Source organism: Pseudopipra pipra, chromosome 3, assembly GCF_036250125.1.
Source record: "Pseudopipra pipra isolate bDixPip1 chromosome 3, bDixPip1.hap1, whole genome shotgun sequence".
NCBI lineage: Eukaryota > Metazoa > Chordata > Aves > Passeriformes > Pipridae > Pseudopipra > Pseudopipra pipra.
The window spans coordinates 111,586,026-111,611,611 of record NC_087551.1 but is presented as its reverse complement, the minus strand read 5'-3'; the positions used below and the strand labels follow the sequence as shown (position 1 = coordinate 111,611,611).

Here is a 25,586-nt window from a genome sequence, read left to right as displayed (position 1 = left end):
TTTGCCAAAACTAAAGCACTTAAATTTTAAGAAAACAGATCTTGCAGCGCTTCAAGAAGTAAAATAGCTTCTGCCAAGTTTTCCAGTAGCTGTGCACTATTTCCATTTCCAAAATAAAATAGTTTTGAATGATGGTACCACCTTTGCCTTCAGCAATTGTTTTCTTTTGCAGAAGAACAGAAATGGAAGATGTCGACAAAGGTGGAGAACTTTGGTATGGACAGCTGTTTATTAATAACCAAGTGCAGTATTAGAAACTCAGGACCTCTGAACACTAGGTGTCAGTGTAAGAAATGGAAAAATATCAAAAACCTGTTGTTTCCAATCAGGTGGATTAGCTAAGAAACCAGAAGCAGCTGTGACCACATTTCCTTGTAGCTGCATAACACTGTTAACAAGCCAATCTCTCTAAAAAAAGTTATTCTGAAACTATCAGGTTTGCTTGAAATCAGATAAGGTGATTTAAAAACTACAATGAATTTGCTCTGTTAACCACTCTAAGATGACCTTTAAGGTTTATGAGTTACACTTAAAGACCATGTAGAATTTTACACTATTTTCATCACAGATATCCATAAATCAGTTTGTGTCTTTCACAACTTAAAGTTTACAGGCTGCTTTTTTTTTTTTTTTTGTCAGAATCAATGAAAGATTAAACACATACATTAAAAAAATACAGCTAGTGCCAGAAGCCATAGAGGTGAGATGTCTCTCACTTTACTAAGAAGTCCAGATTTAAAATGCATGTCCAGAATGTTAAATAACTACTTTGAGACTACTTTGTGAAGAATCACATGCTAGAAGTGCCCATTTATCTCTCGTGACACAAAAGATGATCTGGCATCATTACTTCAGCTTTAGAAAAACATGTTTGCCTTTATGTTTGTTCAGGTGAATCCACTCAGGATCCCAGAGAAGAAGCAGAAGGAATGTTACCTGCCACCAGGCACTGCCAGTTTACATATATGGACACTTTCTTGAAACAGAGCAAGTAAGATGATAAAAATAATAATTAACACCCCTCCACACTGTTTATTGAATTCTAGAGCTGATTTCAAAGACACATAGATGCTTTTGTAAGTTAACTTGAAGTTCATCTTCCTTATCAAATATCTGTGTGTTGCACACCATTGATAAATTTTATATTCTTTTAATTTCATTTGCTAATTGCTGCCAGAATCAGAATACAAGGCAAGAGGAGTCTTTGTGTGCAGATATGGACTTTACATACATGTTCATTTACTTGTAATATTCAGTTTACATCACACAAACGAGTTAAAGAAAGAATGAAACCCTGAATATCAGTTTTCCATTTGACTTCTGTAACTTGGAATGTAATTATGATTTTCAAAATCATAATCAAAATACTGATTTACCAGAGAGCATCATATTGAGCAATAAAAATCGAATGATTACTCTCAAACTTAACATCTTGATTTGTTAGTAAATGACATCAATAGAAGTAGCCAAACATCCAGGACCCTGCATCTGTACACACTGAATGTCTCTGCTCATCTCAGTTCATCCCAGATGCCAATAGCTATTAACCTATGCTATACTTCTAACATTATATACAAAAATTAAATGGAGGATGTATTTGTATTTTGGCATCTCAGGCTGGGATCAGCTTATCAGTTGTGTCATAAAAGCCCCAGAAGCCAAGGGAATTGAGTACATATATATATTTTAGAATTCCACAAATTCCAAAGCCCCCACGAGCGAAATTTCAGACATAATTCATTCCTTTTGCTCAACAGCCCAACCAGGAATCTGATGTGTGAAGGGTGGAAAAAACAGCCTCGTACATATAGACATATGTATCCACATACATGCACAACACATAAATCTATGAAATTTTTAATAAAGGTCCAGACTGATATAAAAAATCGGGAAATACTGGTATTACAGCTGCCTGCATTACCTTCATTCTTTATATTTTATATGCACTACAACCCAACCTTTAACCATGGACCACTTTGTATTTTCCATTCAGTTAAGTCAATGCTTTGGATCTTTTTCTTTACTATAGAACGTGTTGCTTGACTTATGTGAACATATTAATTCCCATTGATAATTTAGGGTTCTTAATAACAGTATATTAGTCTTTCCACTTTTAAGGTCAGTGAAGTTCCTCACCCCTGGATGCTGAGCAGACCAGGCAAAAAGCAGCATCTCTGTCTCATAGCAGGGAGATCCCCCATGGAAAAAACCAAGTCATCAAATCCTTCATCTTAAGAGAAAGAACAGAGAGAGCCCAGAATCCCTAACTGGGACTCCTGAATCATCTCCTGAAGTAGATTCTGTGCTTTAGAATAAATAGGTCTGAATATGGTGAACAAGTGACAGCTCATATCAAAACCAGAAAACTCAGGACACGGATTTTCATATAAATTACTGTATAAATCTATCAAATAAATCCAAATATTGACCACATTTAAATGCTGCAAACGCACAGGGAACAATTAACAACCACTTGCTAGAGATAAAGTCCCATCTCTTCTTTTCTATCCCACATGGGAAATGCAAACACATGCACAGTGCTGGTACCCAGGGAATCTTTTATATTCCAGACTTATTTTCCAGTTTGATTTCTTCCAGGGCAGGTGTGCCATGTGTTTGCTGCAAATGTATATATGTTGTTTAATTGACTCTACAGTAGGAACAGACTGAGTAGTGGAGGGATTTTTCCCAGATGGTTTTTGTGAACTCCCTTTATCCCATCCCTGTAAACACACAGCGTGTTCCGCTTTGCCGAGCTGCACATACACCCTGTGACTTACTACAAAGTCTGGATGTTTAGTTAGCCAGAAGATTGTTTCCATCCTGTGATTCATTAGGTCCCTATGGTACCCTCGACTTCCTTTATTTTGTACAATCACAAATTATATTAGTTTGTCTTATTTTGATAACCCCTCTAATTAATGTCCTGCACAGGAAACTTTATTACTGTTTTAAAACAGACTCATAAAACAAGGACTTTTCCCGTTGCTGGGGTGGCATAAGTGACAGTTGCACATACCTTTGGGATCAAGAGGGAAGACTGCTTCACGCTGTTGGTTTTTATCAGTGGGCAATTCCTGTTCATGAATGAGCTTGTTACAATTTTTTCCTTTTTAAAAGGAATGTCAGAAATGCTACAATTATGTATATAAAGGTTACAAGTCTAACAGTTCAAAAATGCAGTAAACAAACCTGGAACTGTGTGAGGTTACAAACATTAAAATGACTAATCCAGTTTCTGAACCAATAACGAGTGGGACTTGATTTAAAAAAAAATACCTGTAGGAACAGGCTTCAATGGACCTTGTTTCAGTTTAAATATTCATTTTTTCTACTTCCCTCTCCTATTGTCATAGTCTTTCTCTTCTGATGGGCATGTGAAGGTGAGCTTTTCCTCCTCCTTCTTTCATTTTAAACTGCAATAAAATGGTTAACAGCTGCAGGAAAAAGGCTGGGAAGTGAAGAAAGTACATCATGTTGATCCAGAAAATGTACAGCCCTTTGAAAACATAGAATTCATGCTGATGATAAGTAACTTAGCATTTTGCATGATTAAACCTATCCTTATGCTTGTCTCTGTGTTTTCACCTTTCCTTTTCCTAGGCAAATAGTGGCAAACAACTACCCAATCTTAACTAAACTTCCTACAATAAAAAGCAATTAACTCCACAGGATGGATTTACTATGGACTTACTCAGGATTTGGCATACTGATGAATCTTTGCATCTCACTCTAAGTTTTCTACCTATGAATTACTGCTGCAAACTAATATAATCTGTGCATTCCAGTACAGATTATTCACCTGCTGACCTGTGCTTTGCGCTTTGGTTGAGACAAAAGGGCTGATTCTGAATTAAATATGTTATCTGTGTAAGAGGCAAATAATTTCCAGAAGCAATAAACAAGAAAAAAAATTAAAATTATCCATGTGTACACACAAAGTGTTCATATATGCATATATGTAACATGGGACCCAAACCTACAAAGGAAGCAAGAGTGATATATTTATAGTATTAAGTAGCAGCACAAGTTGTATGAAATTAAATTCTTCCATAGGAAGATAAAAGTAAATGATGAAAAAAAATCCCAACAGACACCACGTTCAACATGATTTTGGGCAACTGAAGTTCCTTTGAGTTGATGCTACTGCATTCTAAGAAAAGCCAACCGAGTGGGTTTGGCTTAAATCATTTGACATCAGTCGAAGAGATCAGAGTCCATTTGCCAGCAGACACACATCAGCTGACAGGGAGCAAACCACAATTCTATTAACATGAATTCTATCATTCATGACAGCCTCCACGATGACTTATCACACATTACAAAGAATTACAGCAGATAAAACATTTAAAGGATGCAGTCCAAGGCTGCTGCAATGTGCTGTGGCCTCCCCTCTAAGCAGCCACTCCTTCATGGACAGACAAAGTTACTTACCTGTATTTTTGGTGTGTATATGTGTAATTTTCATATTCCCTTGCTGAACCCTGTTCTACTGCTGAAATATCTTTCACTTTGTAAAAACAAATCTAATCTCTTCCCAGAAGCCATTCAATATCTCCGAAAAAAAAATGTAAAGGACTGAAGTTCAAATCTATAACCAAATTCTGTGAAAGCAGGTGTCTGCACTTCTGCCACACTCAGCATGCCCTGAGAATAAACTGCTGGTACTGCATTCTGGGAACAAACACCCAGCTGACACATTCCCAGCACGAGGAAGGTAATTCATTAGCAGTCTCTTTGATTTAAGTAGCACATCGTGATCTTATTGTCTATTCACCTGTGATCATGACATCTGAAGCATGAACAGGGAGCTATGGCCCTATCAAGAGAAGATAATAATAGGTTTTAATATTAGTCTAATAAGACTACATTTTCTTATGGTCCACCCCAGCATGATAAAAATTCTGGAGAGAGCTGGTGAAGGTGAGGAGGGACTTTTCCTCTTTTTTAAATATTATATAAAACAATTTCCAAAAAATTTTACATCTGGATATGTTCAAGACTTAAGCTATTTTGATGACAAACCTCTCAGTGACAGTTTAATAATGAACAAAAATTCCTATTCCATTCCTCTTAGTTACAGACTCTTCTTTTTTGAGAAAGTGCTGAATAATATTGATTTGTCCTAAAGTAGGATCTCTGAGTTTCCCTTTGAAGGGTCTGAATGGATATTAATTATTATAAAAGAAGATGCTTCATAACCTTCTTACTGCACATGCAGATTCTATTGAATATCACAAAAGAAGGAACTAAAAGAGGCCTTGTTCCACACCAAAAGTCAGTTATTTAAAAGCTTGTCCCTTTTGTGATTTTGCATTCCCTGTTGAACCTTTTTTGCAGGCACAATTTTCCTTGTACTGCTTGTGTACTGCTTCTTGTGCTTAACCATATAGAACAATATAGCCTTGACTGGAACTTCTAGTCTTAGCATACATAAATAAATACAGTTTTAGAGTAACATGAAGACATCTATAAATCCCTTAAACATTTACCTATAGATGAATATTTAGATCAGTTAACGGTGAATTTGATTTCATACTAAACTTGAATTCATTGTGCTCTTCAAATACATTATGCTTGACCAAAAAATGTACAGAACTTTCTCCTTCTAGCATAGGGGTTTTATGGTTTTCTACTGCTTGATATGCAAATAACAAAAGAATTACAATTACAATATAAGCATAAAAAATTCAAACTCATGCTAGCATCCTGACACAAATTGGATAGAATTTATCTCTTAACCTTTAGGCTTATCTCCTAGATATTCAAATCCCAGCCAGCTGTCAAAGGATCCCTTTATTAGTCAGCTGAGAAAATAAATTCCTTGAGAGATACAAGCTCATTCAACTCAGAAAGTAATTTTAGGATGACATGAATCTTCCTCTGGAGATGCTCATTTCCTTCTACCCATTGCTATATGCTTTTAATAGAATTCCCCTTACTGTAAAGCAGTGTACATATTGTTCAAAATACACCCAAAAATTGATCATAAAATGTGATGCAGACTCTTACGAATCTGCTTTCCAGGAATTTGCCTTGTTAGTGCCCCATCTGCTCCAGCAGCCGGACTTCATGAAGTGTAGAGTGGTTTGAAGCAGTGACTGTATAAATCTGTCCATACCAGACCCTGATTTAATAGAGTTCAGATCAACTCTGAAAATAGGAAGCTGGAACTATAAACCTGTGAGATATCAAAAGTCAACCAATCAAAGGTAATCATGCTGGCAACTTATTTTTTTAATTCATAAGCTCAAACCTGGATTTAATCAACAACTACAAGGTCTTCTTACAAATGTTTACTATGAAGGATGTGTGCAACGTGGCAGCTTTATTGCAGGCATAAAAGTCATTTCTACAGTTTAGCCTTATACATGTGTTAGTTATGGAAAAAATGGGCATGAATTTTGAGAAGAAATTACTACATTACATAGTGAGAACTGCCTAGTCCATTAACATGAGTAATATGACAAAATCTGGGTGGTGAGTAATAAATTCACATCTGCAGTCAGCTTCAATTATGAAAATACCATTTTTCTACTACTGGGTAAATACCCACACAAATATCTACAACTAAAGTGAAAATTTCATATGACTACATAGAATAGCTCAATAAGGACACACAGCTAAGGATGACAAATGTGCAAAATCCCCTATCAGGAGTCCGGAGCATGTAAAACGCTCCTGATTTAAGAGTTCCGGCATGTGAATGTCAGAGGTCAAAGCAATGAGCTATTAAAGATACTTTCACTTCCTCACAAATAAAGTGCTGTCTCGGGCTGGGAGGGGAAAGGTTAGAAAAGCTGTTTATCTGCCGCTCCGTTCCCATTCTTCCTTCTGTCAGGAAATCCTACACGCTCCTGCACCCCACGCAGGGTTAACCCCGGGTCACGCCGGCCCCCGAGTAAGTGCCCGGCTTTGATTAAAGTGCAAAGCCCACATGGCCACAGGTTGCACTGTCTCCAAGGCAGGGGCTGGTGCAGAGCTCGGCTCAGCGGGGCTGAGCAGCGCAGGGAAGAGGGAAGAGCAAAGCCGCGGCCACCGCTCTGCATAAATTACACGGGTCATTAACGGAGAGAAAATGTTCCTTTGTCAGAGTTAAAGCTGCAATAAGAATTACAAATATACGCCCGGAGCAGCGTGTTTAACCAGCGGGAAACCTGCAGAGAGGGGAGAGACGCTGTCCCCTCCAAGGAGCCACGGGGCACGTTCAGGACAGACCAAGAGGAGCGTAATAAGGAAAGAATCCACGGCACAAAGGTGCCAGGAGACTGCAGAGACAGGGATACACTGTTGGGCTGCAGAGGTATGAGCAGAAAGAAACTGCCCAGAGCTGGAAGGGATGCCAAGGCATTTGCTGAGATGCAGGAAACTACTGAATGGTTGCTGGATTATGTGCAAAGCTGAAGGAAAACACCTGTCTGCAGGCAAACAGTGGGAAATTCATTTATAGTGTATTTCTATTAAAAATATATATAATAAAAATACATATAAATAGATAGTAATATATATTTATAAATACATCTACAATATATATGAATCACATATAAAATATATATTATACATACACAGGCATATTTATAATATGTGCTGTGCCCCATTCTGAATTTTACCATTTTACAGAAATTTTTAGTTCTAGTTAATGTAGTACCAGGACCTAGCTTGCAACTTAAAAACCCTTCTGACTGCTAAAAGGGCTCATTATAGAGAAGAGATCTAGGAACTTGCAGCTCAAAGCTCTAGCTGATCCAGGGACTCATCAGATGTAAATATTAGTCATAATATGTAGTAGTGTTATCTATATATGTTAGTCCCATATAATGTCCCTTCCCACACATGGTGGTAATTTCATTTGAATCAGAGAATCATTAAGGTTGGAAAAGTCCTCTGATATCGAGTCCAACCATTAAGCCAGCACTGCCAAGGTCACCACTAAACCATGTCCCCAAGTGCCACATCTACACATCTTTTAAAGACTATAATAAGAAAAACACAACTGTTATGCTTCCCAACCTACAAGTTGTATACCTTTCCATACAAAATGTCAGGTGGCAAATTCATGCCATGGCATAAAATACCATTGATTTCTTAAGAGGCATTGTTGAACTTTAATTAAAAACTATAGAGACATTCAAATTTAGAGCTGCTTTTGACAGACAAGATTCAAAACTGCCTCATTAACATAACACTTTCATTGGTTTTCAATATATTCATGTGTTTCATATTTCTGCATTATTTTTTGACAGAAATCAAAACACCACATAATAGGAATATTAGAGCACAAATTCTAAGTAAATGATGCATTAACACAAATACTAGAATATAAAAAAAAACTTAGCAAGGAAGTCTTCAGATGAATTGCCAGTTTTTTTCTTTTTAGCAACTTTAAGTTTTTAACAAACAAATCCATGAGCTTTATTCCCAGGGTTAGGTGGGGTTGCAGATATCCCACATGCACAGGACATAACCACAAGGAAGACAAATAGGAGGTTCTACAGATTCTTGAGGCCAGAGCATCACCCTCAGCTGCTGTGTTTTATTTGTTTCTAAAACCAGAACAATATGTTATTAGCCATTTGATCACGAAAATGTCATGTGGATTGAAGGAGTTTTAGAGTGAAGAATATTTTACTGGTTATGTTCTTACCAAATTTATCAGTTGAGTGTGGACAATGTCTTCCACCAGTACTGCAGTTTCATGGAGTGGCCTTCGAGCATCTCCCAGGGAAAACCTGAAAGAAAGAGGTTTACTGCAAGCTTATGGAAATAAATTAAAAAGAAACAAAGCAACTGGTCTTCAGAAAGACAAAAAGAAGAAAATATGAATAATAACAACAAGTTTAATACACTTGTATTAAGAAATGGATCTCTCAGAGTGGTGCAATTATTATAAACCAAAATAATATGATTAAAGGAACAAAAAAGCTGCAAGAGTGTACATTAAAGCATGTGGTGAGAAAAACTGAAAGACTGAGGAAACTGAGGAAAATCCAGTTTGCAGGAACATTTGTGTACACCCCTCATGCACTTGATAAACAATGTTGGTAAACTGGTAACAATGAATGACAAGAAGACTAAGGTACTCAACAACTTTTTTGCCTTGGTCTTCAATGGCAACCTCTCTTGCTACAACTCTTTAAATGATCCTTAATGTCCTTTCCAACCCAAATCATTCTACAATTCTATGATTCCATGAGAAAAGAGTTGGTAAAGCTGTAGCATATGCACCACTAGAAATAATTCTGTATTTGCAGCCCCCACTTTGAAAATTACCATATAACTATTTGAAAAGGTAAAATGCCAACAGATATTTTATCCCAAATCTAAAGGCTAGTGCTAAGATACAGAAGGAAAAAACTAAAGGTAAACATTTTTATACATAAGATATGAGAGGCTCTTAAAGTCTACACTGCAACATGATATGACAGGAGGTCATAAAGAGATGAAAGTGTTCCTACAATACTGCAAACAAAAGGCAAAGCCACTCCAATAGCTGTCATAAAATAAAGAATTGTGTCAATGAGTTTTTTGTAAGGTATTTCTTCCTCTTTCTACTTTTCTTCTACTTCTTTTCCTGGTATTCCTTCTCTAGGAAATGCCAGAAGTTGTTCTTTACACCTGCCTTGACTGCTGGTCACCCAGCTAAGGCTGGGACTGCTCCTTAGACCTGGGATGTGCAGTGGTCATCACAGGGGCTGCAGAAATTCTGAAGGCTTGACCTTCAATTTGTAGCACCTCTGATCCATGGAAGAGCCTGAGCATTTCCCATACAACGCCCCAACGCTGGCTCACTGCATGGATATCATAATAAAATATCATTGCATGGATATCATAATTAAAAAAATGCTATTCCACTCTTACATCATTATGGTGAAAGACAACACCGGTGCTTTTTACTATTTCTTCAGGGCATTTCTAAATATACAATGTTCTCTCTCCTCCTAAACTTGAGTTTTTAGAATACAAAAACTTGCACAGTGAAATATATACATTGTAAATTAAAGAGCGCAGGCCAAAAATAACACTACAGATTCTTATAAAAATAGTGAAAATTTATTTGTAAGCAAGATTCAAATCTTCATAGGTGACTGAATGTATCAATTATTTCCTTATGAAAGCATTCTTCTACATTGAAATAAAATAAAACAGTAATTTATCTATAAAAAGCTCAAGAGTTCTATAGTATAGTTCTTCTTCTTTATCCAATAATGAAATTATATCCAATATTCTGCAAACAGCATTTGAAATTAATTTAAATGGTAACAAATTTCAGCCTGATACATGTAAGAGCACAACAAGAACAACTCTGGCAACATCTGAGCATAACCCACTGTACTACACTAGTCATAGCATGAGGAAATTACACTCTGGATTTGTTCCCTATCATTTGTCTCCCTTGTTGAGACTATCAGCATCTTAAAGAGATGGTTGTGTTGTATAACATCTTATACAACATCTCAAAAACAGGCACAACTCAAATAATTTCTTCTCTGTTATGTGGCAGTGCACATGTACATGGATTAGAATGTCAGACACTTCCTAGAACTTGTAAGCACAGCACAGAAATCCATCCAGAGACTATTAAATATGTTACAAACTGCAAATACCTAGATAGTATATAGGAAATACATTTAAAAATAGAAATATTTATTACTATAGTATATTTAAATATTAAATAATATTAAAACCATCACAGATTCAAAACAAGTGCACATAGAGGATAAAGCTTAAATATTTCTTTTTTTTTTTTACCATAAGGTATATATGTAAATGAAAAGGATAATTTTCATTTTTTTTTTAATCACACGGGGTATATAAAACCAAACAGAACAGTTATCACAACCATAATATAATGTTCATTCTTAATCATTGGTCTTTTAATTTTTAAAAATAATTATTCTGTCTTTTTAAGTTTCAAATGCAAAATAAAACAACCATGCAAGAGAGCAGTAAACACCTGGTTGCCAACATCATCATCTTGAACATACGTTTCTTTTGTTCAGTTTTACTCAGCATTCCACATGTACAAATTAAAGGGCTTGGGGTTTCTTTTCCAAAGACAACTAAGTGCAAGAACAAAACTCTGGTTTTGTTTTGAGGCAGGATGCTGCTCCTACATTGAGCTGTCCTCCCTGTCTGCATTCAGAAATATCTCTCAAGGAATTAACAGTTCCCCAAATGGCAGGAGAGGCAGAAGAGATGCAAACATGGTGCAGCACATTGTTCTAAAAGCAGACAGACATCTAATAGTTTTGATCCATTCTGATACAAAAGGACATCCCTTAGGACAAGGGGGAATGGCTTCAAACTGAGAGGGCACACTTATAACAGGTATTAGGAAGGCATTATTCCCTGTGAAGGCATTATTCCCTGTGAGGGTGGTGAGCCCCTGGCACAGGTTGCCCAGAGGAGCTGTGGCTGCCCCATCCCTGGAAGTGCTCAAGGCCACGTTGGACAGGGCTTGGAGCAACCTGGGATAGCGGAAGGTGTCCCTGCCCTTGGCAGGGGGGTGGAAGTGGATGAACTTTAAAGTCCCTTCCAACCCAAACCATTCTGTGATTCTGTGATACACCAGAGTTGATGCTGACACATGAAGAAGAGTTAAGGTCAATGCACAACTTGATTAGAAAGAAAATCAAGTTTCAGATGCACCTATTTACTTCCTTCCTCACTTCCACTCTTTCTACCTTCCAAAGTTATTTCTATCTCAGTTTGCCTTCACTGTTTTCCCACGTAACTTCTGCCAACTTCTTTCCCACACACAGCAAACTAGATACTGGCATGGTGGTTTAAGCAGAAAGTAAAAACCACCACACCCACCCACAGCCACTTCCTTTTTCTTTGCAATGGATCTATGACTTTTAGATACTAAAATAAAAGTAAAGCTTCTATATTCATTAATTGTATTTGTATAGCATTTGATATGTTTCTAAATTCAAACATGCTTCTAGGATAACATGTTTTAAGATCCCAAGCACAAACCTTTTTTACCTCTTTGTGTTACCAGAGGTAATAATTAGAACTGCACAAGTAGTTTATTACTTTAACTCTTTCGTTTTTTTCTTCACTTTTGCATGGTACCTCTCTATAGCAGAATAAACACTAAACTAAGAGTCAGAGGGCTCAGATTTTTGCAAAGTTGCAGAATACAAAGTAGGTTAAGAACTAAAAGAAAACACTAAAAAAAAAAAACTCCACCACCCAAAATTTGGTGCCCTTGCTTCTGGGAAGTGAAACTGAACTTGACGCTTTAATATAAGTTATGAATTTCACTTCACATGTGCTTTGATTTTAATGGTTCATGAGAGTCTTTTAAAGAACCTTCCATTCACTAGAAGTATTAATAAGTCTTCGTATGAAACACATAAAAATTCTGTTGAAAATAACAAGAAAGAGCTGTTCCTCCACAGGTAAATACTGAAGAGGAAATGTATCAAAATACAACACTAGCAGGGCATCAAAGCAGTAAAATGTTATGGAAGACGGTCCTGGTAATAGAACGATCTACCCATTAGACATGTCATGCAATAACAAAGCCTTCTTAGAAGATCCAATTTCAAAGGTTTGTCTGTTTTAAGGAAACATTTTTACAAGGGGGGGGATCAACTTACCCAGATTTTCACAGGAGGATTAAAATAGTAGCATGGAGAAAGAAAAGACTGCTGCAGCGCTTTTATTGTTTACTTTTAGCTTCTATTTCTAATCTATTTAAGTTCCTGTAATGATGTTTCCAGGCTCATCAAAAGGGTAAATGTCCAAGCCACTAAGTGCCTACATGAAGTATCATGGTACTATGTGTAAACACACACTCATACTTGGCACAAGATAAGGTCTGACAGCTCCTCATGGAGCAGGGACTGATATTTGTAAGAACCTCAAAATCTTGGGCAGCTGTAGAAATAGATAAAGCACTTTTTGCTGTATTTTTTTGGGGGGTTAAACACCTAAGAAAGGTTGTGGGCCAGGCACGGCCCAGGCATGGTTCAAACACCCCGATGGAGAGCTCTCCAGGTGGCCAGACCACCAGGAGAGCAGACTGTGGAGACAGAAAGCTGCTGCAACCTCCCGTCCTCCACAGGCTCCAAAAGCTGTCCTGGCCAGAAAGGAACTATAACCAGGGCGGCTGGGAGTGCACTGAGCTAGAATAAACAGTTCCCCTTACTGGGGCTTCTACTGCGTTCATACCATAACAAAGCTGCCCCAAATCATGCAGATTTTACCACCTTGAATAAATGTGACGAATCCAGCCTAGGGAAAGTATAAAAGCAGTGAGGGAGTCTGGTGGGAAATATGTGCTGTTTTTTTTTTTTCTTTTCTAGAAATCCCTAACACTTTTCCTTCTCTGTCTCTACATGAAGGATGAAGAAGAGCCAGTGTGTGCTTAGGCAGTCAAGAAGGCCAGTGGCACCTGGACTGTGCCAGCAATAGTATGACCAGCAGGACCAGGGCAGTGACCATCCCCCTGTGCTGGGCACTGGTGACGCCTCACCTCGAGTCCTGTGTTCACTTTTGGGCCCCTCATGACAAGGAGTGAGTCCAGAGAAGGGAAACAGAACTTTGGAAGGGTCTGAAGCACAAGTCTGATGAAGAAGCTGGAGAAAATGAGGCCTGGGAGAGGATCTTATCACTCTCTACAACTCCCTGAAAGGAGGTTGTAGCCAGGCGAGGGTTGGTGTTTTCTCCCAGGTAACAAGTGACAGGATGTGAGGAGATGGCCTCGATTTGTGCCAGGGGAGGTTTAGATTCTATATTAGGAAAAATTTTCTTCACAGAAAGCGCTGTCAAGCACTGGAACAGGCCGCTCAGGGAGTCACCGTCCCAGGAGGTATTTAAAAGATCTGTAGATGTGGCACTGAAGGATATGATTTAGTGGTTGATCTGGCAGTGCTGGGTTGGTGGTTGACTAGATGATGTCAGAGGTCTTTTCCAACCTGAATGATTCTATAGTTCTATGATCCAATCTCACATTGGACAAGCAAATACTTCTTCTGTCTCAGCACAGAGGTATTTATTTGCTCCTTTCTGCAACCAGACTGGGAACATGGATCACAGGGATTCATGTGCCTGCAAGTGCCAGAGAGACTTGTGTGTCTCTGCGTGTGAGGATTGAGGCTCTCCAGCACTGAGTGACTGAGCTTGAGGCTACTGCATTTACCACTGATCACGGTCTAAGTGTTCACCACTGGTGAACAAATCTAAAACCAGGCAAGGATCCCATAAAATCACAGAGGACAACCCAACTACTAGATATATATGGAGTGGCTAACACCTGGGCTCACATCTCCTCAGCACTGTAAATTTCTTTTCTGTCAGCAGTTTGGCAGGAATGCATTTGGAATATGCAGCATATTAATTCTCAGAGATGTTTCCATATTATAAGCAAGTGTCCTTCTAAATGTATGAATTATTGGAAACCTGACAGCCAGGTGGTGACAAAGAAGATCAGTTGTATAGTACTGAGCACATGAACATCCAGGAAACACCCAGCAACTTGAACACCAGAAGGACAAGAACTTCAAACCATTAAAAATCAATAAAATCAAACTTTGGAAAATCAGTAATACAATATTTTGAAGTAATTCGCCTTGGTACCATAAGACGCTGACTACGAAGACAAGGATAAAAATGTGGAGATCTGGTCCCTTCGATGACAAAAAATTGAAAGACTACAGGTTTCTTTCTGATGAGTATGGGAATGAGCCTATCACTTCATCAGACATCCCACGGAAAATAAGCTAAGGATGGTACCTTTTTCAAAGTCTCAAAAGCTAAAGTTAGCTCTTCTCTCTACACTGTGTTTGCCATGGCTGCTGCTAAACAAATTAGGCAGAAGTAGGGACTGAAAGGAAAGGGATGACTGGTGCCAAACCAGAAAATTGATCAGACATGCACAGGAGGACACACTGTACAGAGAGCAGAAGTGGAAAGAACAAAATCCAGGAGGAAGAAACTGTCCTGAGTAAAAGGATTATTTCAATAGGGAAGAGAGGGGTAAACATCAAGGTCTCAAAATAATTTCTGTTTTATATTGATACATTGTATCAGAGAGAGAGATGATGACAGGTTGCTGTTTTGTAGACTCCACTCCTTCCTAATACCATCAGTGAACTTACTGAGGCATTAACTTCAAAATTAAATAATTTTGCTTTCTATATTGCCTGAGCTTAATGAAATAGGGACCAAATCAAAGCACTGAGTTATGTTAACTAACCAGCATCTTCCACCAGTGCTACCTGGAAAAGCACTGGAATTTATATTGCTATTTATATGTTTATCTGCTCATCAGGTAACTTCTACCAAAGCCCTTTTAAAAGAAAAGGTAATCTTAATTCCAATCGGAGTTCATAGCTAATATTTATCTGCTTGGAATAATGAAATCAAGTATGCACAGTTTTCATACTTCACACAGAACATAGTTTTTTACCAGGACTTAGCAGGAGAGATATAGAAGTCAAACTGCAAGTCATAGCTGTGTTAGACTTCTCTTTAAAGATTAGAAAAATTATGTTGAAGTTACAATGAAAGCAAGCATTCAAAACCTACAACAATTTTAAAACAGGTACTACTAAAGTTAAGGCTGTACATACACAGCTGCACAGACCAGGCAATTTGTATGTCCAAGTCGATTTATAGGTAGATAACTGGCTGTAATATTCAGTTAACTGGATAACAGTAATTACATTATTTTGCATATGAAGTTAATTGGTATTGACTTCAGCATCTCTTCCAGCATTGCTTCCTCTACCAGGGCTTTTCTGCTTGTCTATCCCACCCCTTCCCACGGGATACACCCCCAGGTAGTATTCCTGTATCTCTATAATGCTTCAAAGTGCTACTGATACCTCCTCTAACTGCTGAAGGGAGACCATGTATTTCCCTTTCTTAGACCTATACTTTGCTGGACAATTAGTCACATTTTCATGTCTAATAACTGAGGGATGTATCTCATTACCTGATGATGTGAACAGCAGTAACTCACTGATTCCTGCTCCTATGAAGTCAAGAGGAGCTCTAGGAAGTCACTAATTACCATCTACTTATTCAGCAAGTGAAGACATCCTATTGCCTTAGTATTTAAATACTATCAGATTAACTCTTAAGGATTTGATTACTAAATTATTGAATCTTTACTAGTGAGAACAGCAAGTACAGGAAGGAACTGAAATGTCAGATACAAAATGGGGCTTTTTCCAGTCTAAAATTAAGCCATGATGATGTCTGCAGATATTGGAAAAGCACAAACAACAAGAAGAGAAATATTACATAATACCACTTAATTATTCAAAAGTACATAGCAACAAGTAAACAGATAAAATTTAGAAAAGGAACATTTAGAGCAAATTAGAAGAAAAACATCTGAAAACAAGAGCTGAAGTCCTCTGTAACCACCACAGATGGAAGAGAAGTTTCACCGCTGGAAACAGAAAAAACTAAGGTTAACCAAAAACTGGGGAGGGGTCTTGTGATGTTAAACAAGTACACAAAAGGAAATCCTGATTATGTGAATTAAAATACTTAAAAAAGAGAAATGACCCCAATCTATGATGTATGTCACCTGCAACTAACAGATGGTTGTTGGAATTCCATATTTGTAGTCCGAAATGAGCTTCACTGATGCTCATAATTACTAAAATTGGAAAACCAGGAAGAGACTTCATGATGAATAATTATTTTGAGCTTATTGAAATTTTTTAATGCTTACTTAACAGTTCCCTACAGACACTTCTCAATTATCAGGGTGGAAATCATCATCCAAAGGCATCAGTCAAGTTCACTGCTGCACTAGAACTTAAACAATGTAAGACCCTCGTTAGAGCAACTTTGTTTACCTGAAAGTGGAAGTAGTTTGTCTATACCCTGAGTTTTTAAATGGTGAGGTCTGCCAGGCAGCAGGATTAACAATGCCCATCATCCTGCCAAAAGAAAAGTTCAATTCTTCTCACAAAAAGACAAATTCTGTCCTCAGTGACAGCACCATAAATCAAGAATAACACAAAATCCTCAGGGATAAATTTCAGAGATGCTAAAGTCTCCCAACTCCACGGGAGGTCATTCTGTTTTGACTCAATAAAGTGTTTTAAGCATGAACCTTCTGAATCCTCTTCTTAAGCTGATCTTGAATGTTTCAATAACTTGTAGAAACAAAAAAATACCCTAAATTTTCCCTTTATAAAGGGTAACTTTTGTTAACGTTTCTTTTAAAACATTATAATATATGCAGTAAGAATTTTCTATCCAATTTTTGCCTTAATAAATTCATACCTACAAAATCACTATCTTGCAATACAGAAGGGGGAAAAAGGAAGATACCACTCTATCACTTCCATTCCATGAATCACAGATGAGGTGAGGTTGGATATGTGGAGATACCCAGTTCAATTCCCTTCACAAAGAATTTCTTCAGGGCTACATCCAGTTGGGTTCTAAGTTTCTTCAAGGATGGACACTCCACAACCTCTCTGTGCTGCCTGTTCCCACACATTTGACCACCCTCATGGTAAAAAAGTGTTTGCTTTATTTTTAAGTGGAATTTCCTGTGTTTCAGTCTGTGCTCAGTGGCTCTTGTCTGGTCACTGCCCACCACTGAAGAAAGCACAGCTCTATCAGCTTTACTCCCTCCCGTCAGGTATTTATAGACATTGATAAGGTTTCCCTGATCCTTTTCTTCTCCAGGATAAACTGTCCCAGCTCTCTCAAGCCTCTCTTTTACGAGAGATGCTCCAGTCCCTCAGGCATCTTAGTGGCCCTTCACTGCACTTGCTCCAGTACTTCTGTGTTTCTCTTGGACTGGGAAGTCCAGCAATAGGTCCAGCACTCCAGAGGGGTCTGACCAGTGCTGCCAGAGGGGAAGGATCACCTCCCTCACCTGCTGGAAGTGTCCTTCTGAATGCAGCCCAGGGTGCTGCCCCAAGAGCACATTGCTGCCACATGTCCAACCTTCCAGCTGGTCAGCCTCCAGCTGGTCAGGTGGCTGGGGTTATTCCCCTCTGGAGGCAATCCCTCGAAGGATTCCCCTTTATGGGACTTCATGAGGTTCCTGTTGGGTCACTTCTCCAACCTGGTGAGGTCCCTCCGAATGACAGCACAACCACCTGGGTCTATCAGCCACTCCCCCCAGTTCTGCACCATCAGCAAACTGCTGTTGGTGCACTTATGTCCCATCAGCCAGGTCACTAATGAAGACATTACCCAGTGCTGACCCCATGATCACCCCCTGGGATGCATCACCAGCAACTGCCCTCCAGAGGGACTTCATGTCGCTGGTATCAACCCTGTGAACTTCAGCCCTTCAGCCAGTTTTCAGCCTGTCTCACTGTCCATTCATTTATCTGTTTCATCAGCTTGTGTAAGAGGATGTTACAGGAGACAGTGACAAAAGCCTTGCTGAAGGTGAGCATTCCCTGGTCGTCTCTCACACACTGGTTATGTGGTTATACACACCTCATACAGTGGTTAGTTCATCACAGGTGGCCATCAGATTAGTCACACGTGATTTCCCTTTCATAAATCCATGCTGACATCTCACAATCACTTCCTTATCCTTAACAGGCTCAGAAATGGTTTCTAGGAGGACCTGCTCAGGGATCAATGTGAATATGACTGGCCTGTCATTCCCCAGATCCTCCTTCTTGTCGTTTTTGGAAATAGAAATGACATTTTCTTCCTTCTACTCCCTAGGAATGAACTTCCCCCAGTAGCCAGGACTTCTCTTCATAAGCAATATCATACATAAAATCAAGGCAGAATCTTGTATATTATGTTATTGGAAGAATAAATATGTAAATTAAAGCTCAATTTCAAGCAAAAAGTGTTGTAAGATTATCCATACTTAAAGTTTTATGACTACTGTTAAGACATGAAAAATGATTACATGTATATAAAAACACAACTTAGAAAATGCATTTGAGTAAAAGGTTTTTTAAGTATTTTTTCCTCCCTCAGGGTCAATATGCAAAACGTTGTCAATTTTGATGCAAAATGCTACAGCAGTCTACTTTCAACGAACTATTTATAGGTATATATGTTTCAGAACCCAATTTTCTAAGCTTTGCTAAAAGCTCTGCAGAATATTCTTTCTACAGATGGTTCCACTGAACTGACTTGGTTACTCTTTGCAAACTGTGGGATGCACAAAACACACTGGCTGAGGAGGAGTGTGACTCTGTAAAATAAGTAAATGTGAGAATTTGGACAGCTGTGTCATATAGGTGCTTCTAAAAGCCCCGTTATTAATGAAAACCAATATACTTCCCCCTGTGGTTTCTTTTTTTTTCTCTTATATTATGGTAAACACTTCCTAACTGCTGCAAATCAGCAGATTTATCCCAACACAAAGCTGTGGGCAAGACCCCTTTTCAGTGCCATTGTATACTAATCAGAATACACCAAACTCTAACAGTTAAGTGCCTTAAACATAAATTAATTTTACAAATCCTTATGACTGGCCAAGGAAGAAGATATAATTTATTCCAGTTGTATAACATAATATGTTCCATTCGTTCAATCACAAAGGGTTTCGGTTTTTCAGGAAATAAATGAGACAACTGACTTTGTCAACTGTGCAGACTGGACTAGGATCAGTCACTTCTGCTCTAGGAAAAAGTTCATCTCAACAATGTACCCAAACACAACTGGAATTTACAAAGCCAAGGGAGATGAATTCCCAGTCTGCTCTCATGAGGACAGGGCGAAAAAGTGATGAGGAGAGCAGGAAGTCAAAACATCATTTCATTGTATATATACATTGTAAGTGTTAACCAAATGTGGAAATCCCTTGCTATTTTAAATCTAGATTAAAACCACAAGACAATTTAAACTAATCCACAAGATACAAAACATAAACGAGGATGCATGTTTTATGCTAATTTTTTGAGAAATAATATTATTCTTTTTTATATTCTTCAAAACAGCAGGGCCGTTTTTCATTGTTTTAAAAATCCACATCATGATTTTATGAACGAGATCTGTGGGTGTTGAACGATGATAATTATATCCAAGTCTCAAACAACACACCTCCTTATCAGGTGTTAACATGTTTCATAACATCAGTTTTTTATTTTACTACCCTTCCTGAAGTCAATGCCTGGAGAAGAGAAGCAACTTTTCCACAGTGGTTGGTGACAGAAAAACCAAGTTATCCTCCTGTGCCTCCCATTGCCAGGGGGTAACAAGTGCTCTACTGACACATCAGGCTTTGCAAATTAGATTTATTTTAATAGTAAATTAGCAAATTAAATTTAATTTTAATAGTAAACCAAAATGTCCACCCCTGCATGTAGGGAGCCTGTATTCTCATTATTCACCTTTGCAGTACTTGTGTCAGAGAGGTGCTGCAGTAGCATTGTAATAATGGGGAGAAATGGAAAAAGGTGTCAAAAAACATGGCCTATCTCAAAAATACAGAAATACTTGAGACCAAAAGGGCCTCACAAATGCCAGCCTTTCTCATGAACACTGTAAAATCTAACTATGAAATGAATATTTGCAGTATTTCTAGACCTGATTTATAAAAATCTATTACATATATTGACAAAACTGCTGTGAAATACTTAATGTGACTTCTGGATCATCAATGGTTCAGAGATCACAGCTTGGAAATCTGTGCTCTAAACTGAAATGAACAACTCTGGGGAAAGGCAGTTCACGCCTTCTACAAGTAATGCAGCACCACAACTCCCCAGTTACCAAAACCCAAACCACTGTGAGCTGGGACAGTGCTTACTCTGTGTTATCACTGAACCTGTGAGTGAAAAATAGAAATTATTTCTCCACTAGGCACAGATAAAATACATCCCCTAGACAAGAAGATACAAAAGAAATTAAAATACAGAATAGTTATTTCAAATACTTGGTTTTAATTTAGATTTAACTTCAGGAAGGACTGAACTCACCAATACTCTCATTTTTTCTGGGAGTAAAATTCTACTGTAAGATATATCAATTTCAGTGCTTTAAAAATGTATTTTATTTCAGAACTCAAACTATGCAACCTTCTCCCTAGAGTAAGAAACTGGAAGTTCTCTGATAAAATCTTTTCTGGAAAGTCAGGGCAATTACATATCAATGGTGTGCTCCTTTTCCTGCTTTCAAATGGATTACTTAGATGTTTTAAAATGTTATAACCCACAATAATCTGTTCCAGGCACCAACGAGAAGGAAGAAAAAAATTACAGAAGTCAAGATGTCGCCTGGAAGCACTTTATGGCAAACATTATAAAGATAACACAGAGCAGAGAAGCTCTGGTTCAATCCATTATAAATACCCCATTCTTCTTAAAATCACAAAAATGTATTTATAGTAAAGAACTCTCACAGCCTTTTTCCTCCAAAGACTTCATTTAAGTACAATTTGGCAGAATTTCTGGAACAAGAAAAGAAGAGTTTTATAAAATATTGATGTTTTACAGTCACCCTAGTCTTGATCTACTTGCTACAAAAACAAAAGCAAGGACTCTGGGAGATGACCACATCCATGTCTACTAATTACACTCTAGTTTTTTATTTTGTCCAAAATGTGCTGTCTAGCAGCTAAACTGAGCACAGATGCTAAACCATCTCTTAGATAATTAATGTCTTATTAAAAATATGAGCTATTTTTCTCATTTTATTACTGACACAATATATTTTTTAACTAAATATATGGGATATAAAAATCCAAACCAAAACAAAAAAACCTAAACAAACAAACAAAAAGCCCAAAGGGGAATACTGACAAAAGATTTTCTTATTTACACAATCTACAGATCAAACCCCTGTTTTCCCATATGTCCAAAGGACAGTGTAGATGGTTGCCCTCTCTGTTTTTTCACCCCAGGTCCCTCCCATGACTTCAGGAAATGCTTAGTTACCTATTTCACTTTACTGATGACAGTTCAAAAAGGGTCAGTGTAAAGAACAATGTTATTCATTCGAATTTGCCTTTTAAAAAAAATTGTCTTTTCTGACCTTTCTCAATTAAAAAAAAAGACAAACTCGAGTTGTGCTCATTCAGGTAAAACGTGCATGACTTGGTATTTAATGACAAGCATTTAAATTTGAATAACTGACAATTCAGAGAATTTACTATAAAATTATAGATTGAATTAGTATTAATGCATGAATTATTAATTAAAAAATTTCAGACTGCTTGAGTAGGGGCAAAATCAGCAATCAAATATAAGCATTTAAAAAGTTGGAGATTTTTTGTTTGTTTTTTTTATTTTTAATACACAGTCCACCCAGTGTTATGTCCAGTACATGAGTCAACAAAGGAAATCATTATCATGGATACTGTACTTTGATTTTTTATCTGTGTCTGTAGAACACAATATGAAATGATATCAGGTAAAATCCTAACTCCCTTATTTATCAAAACAGATAAGCCAGGCAAAATGAAAAAAGGCACACAAGTACAAAAGTCATTCCAATGAAGACTTCTAATTACTTACTGCATATTTCTGTGATCGCGGAATAAAAACATTTTTGAAAAAATTAAGTACCTGAACAGCATCTTAAACAAAACCCTCAGATGCTCAGTGTCAAACAGTTTTTAAAAAGAACCAAACTTCCAAAGCAAGAATTAACCTCTATAGACAAAAGTGAGGAGCTGACGTGTTTGAGGGAATGACATCCAGCATCCCATCTTCCCCCTTCTCTTCCTCCTTAGGAGCCAAGGAAGCAAGGGTTGGACTCGCAGAGAGACCAAATTCCCCAAGAAAAGCTGTGGTTTCACTGAATCACACACTACAGAGGCAAAAGCAAATGTAATTTTTGGTATCAGAAAGATCTGTTACAGAAGAATAATTAATGTCTCCCCTCGTGCTGCAGTTACCGAGCACTTCTCATTTCCTTCCTTTCAGTTTCAGAGTCAGAGAGGAAAAGAGCAAGAGCCACATTCCAGGGCAGCCCAGGTGCCATGGAAGGGGCAGCCACAAAACACTGAGCTGTTCCTTTTCTTTTTTTTTTTTTCCCTTTAAAACACCCTGACTGCGCTTCTATATCCAGGCACAGTCGTCGCTTCTTCGAGCTGCAGCTTGGCCTCGCTCACCAGACAAGGGATGGTGCTCGTGGCCGAGATTTGTGTGGTCTATGGTGAGCTCTGCTTCCTGGAAAATGTGTGGCACCAGCCAGAGTTTATTTAGAGCCCAAGTCTGCCGGGCACACTATGTAAGTTTATTGTTTATCGCTTGCTGGGGAAGTTCTTCTGAGGTCAAGGTAAAAAGCAGGAGGTGATATTTGATATAAATGTTCCAGTGCACATTATGAGGTTCACGGTTGCAGTGGCCCCCGGAGCACTTTGCTGGTGGTCTGTGGAGATCTGGCCGGTGGAAGGTGCTGGCTTTCCCTGTTTCCAGCTGCTATATCATATTGGATGTATTTTTAGCCTCACTTCATGTTTTCCTAATATTCCTTTTCCATGTAAGCAATTAGTGTGGTTACCAGGGATGGCAACAGAAGTGATATTCAGCTGCCAGGGGGAGAAGAAGGTGGTCCTTCAGCCAGGCAGGGCAGGAGATGCACAGGACAATCTCCTTCTTAGGAGGTGGGAGGGAACCCACCCAAGAGCCACAGTATTAGCACCTCAATTTCTCCATTCACTAAAATGAACTACTTAATTTTGTCTTCCTCAGAAAATTCTGCTGACAAGTTCTTTGTTATCAATGAGGAGGAAGGAACAAACAGCAAGTTGCACTTTTTCAGCCTTCTGCTACGAAGTAAATGCAGAAAGGAAAAAGACCCCATGAGGTTGCAATCACTGATTAAGCTTACAAAAAAGACCTAACCAAAGTATAAATGGGATTTATAAAATGTGAAATTTCTGGTCTTGATTTTTGTGAGTTTATATTTTTTAAAAAATCTTAGCTTCATACTGCACCTGGAGATTACTAGGTACAGTAGAAATGTCTGTAGAGTTAGCTCACAAATCTAAAAAGAGAAAAAAGACTTCCAAAAACCCTTTGGACATGACCCAGCAGGATTTTTCTATTTTACCTTTTTTTTTTTTTGAAAAAAAGAAAAAAAAGGAATTTTCTAGCATTTAAATGAATTTCCCAGTTAGCCTCCACTGCCTTAATTCTAATTACTTACTTTCATCTTGCCTTTGACTAATCAAAAGAGACTCATCAAATCAATTGGAGACAAATATTATTATATAAAAATATTAAATGGTGAACATTTGCTGAACAAAGAAAAGTCTCTTTTTATACTTCTAAAATTTTTATTTTTATTTAATTATCCATGAAATTACACTCACTTCAATTTGCTTATGAAGGTATAACTGAGAGCAGTCCAGCCCCTAACCATGCAAACATGCTTTACATTACCTTTAAGGAAAAATACACTGAATATTTCCGAAGTTACAAATTAAAGTATTCAGCTTCTGAACTGAGCTAACTTACAACGATGCTGATGTACGAGCGAGCCTTATTTAGGAACACAGTCCCAGGAGATGGGGATTTGATGTATTAAAGAGTCCCTGCCTCCCTCCGAAATGCAGCAGAGTTCAGGCTCCTGATGTCTCCCTCCTCCTCCAAGAGAGGGGTATTTTTTACAATTCTCAGGAGCTTTTGCCTGATGCCTGGAAAACACCAAATCCCTTATTGGCTTTAGCTGTCTGTAAGATTTCAGCAAAGCAGCCTCGCTGAATCTCTTTCCAAGACTTTGCAACTGAGGGCCTTCCTAAACCTCAGCTTAAGAAGGATTTACAGAGACTAAATTTGCTCATCAGTGGCTGACAGAGAAAAACACAAAATTGCATAAAGCTGGATGGAAAAATCACTTCCATGTATGAGCGTTTTCCTCCCTTTTCTTCCCCAGAAGCTTAATCATCATCTAATGGCTGCTGTTCTTCCATCACTTTGACAGGGAGCAGACTGTAATGCTTAAAAATTAAGCAACAAAAATAATAAGATGGGGTGTTTTTTCTTTCTTTTCATAATAACCCCACTGACTTGTATATGCATATCCTGACTAGTAGGAACTTTTTCTGGCATCTCTCCAGACACTTACAGAAAAGTAAAGAGTATAAACATGGTTTTAGAACTACAAGAACATTTTTCTCTCTTTTTTTCCCCCCTCTCCTTTCCCATAAAAGCATTATCTACAAAGGTAGGTATGGAATAACACTCATCTTGAAACCCCAGCCCATCAAGATGGAAGGAAATGCAAACTGCATGGAAAGCTGTTTTCAGGGACATACTGTGCAACCATGAGCCTGCTTTGTACGTTCAGGAAATTCTCATGAGTTTTCTTAATGAAAAAAAAAAAGAAAACGACTAAAAAAAGATTTGCTGTAAATATCTCACGAGCAATGACAAAGTACCTTATAAAATATAACTATTCATGAACAGTCTAGCCCCTGGAATTAAAACACTGACACTTTCTATTAAAAGGTGCTTAGTCACAGTTCACTAAGTATTTACAACGAATCATTTATTCTCTAATTTCATTGACTTTTCTGTCGTTAGCAAAAGTCAGGAAAACTTCCTGCATGTGTGTGAATGGCTTCTGTATGTAAACCACAGCTTGCAAAGTCAATTTTATGGAGGCTGAAAGATTTTCACGTTGTACAAGTAGGTCCTCCTCTTGTGTAAAAAACTATTTGCTTAAAC

General features: G+C 38.0%; 1 protein-coding gene across 12 annotated transcripts in view; it reads right to left on the bottom strand.

Moving 5' to 3' along the window:
- The window catches only part of SUPT3H (SPT3 homolog, SAGA and STAGA complex component), a 307,173-nt gene that overhangs the window by 165,915 nt on the left and 115,672 nt on the right, over window positions 1-25,586 (bottom strand). For 10 of the 12 annotated variants that reach the window (XR_010429531.1, XR_010429532.1, XR_010429530.1 and 7 more), the window contains exon 3: window positions 8,645-8,729. The exons of 1 other annotated variant lie outside the window; for it this stretch is intronic. Coding sequence is in view for 7 of the 11 variants with exons in the window: in XM_064650748.1 (XP_064506818.1) it covers window positions 8,645-8,729 (85 nt within the window). In the remaining 4 variants the exon portion in view is untranslated. Of the gene's footprint in view, window positions 1-8,644; window positions 8,730-13,486; window positions 13,623-25,586 lie in introns of those variants that run through there. One more of the 12 variants, XM_064650755.1, reaches the window with a different exon arrangement.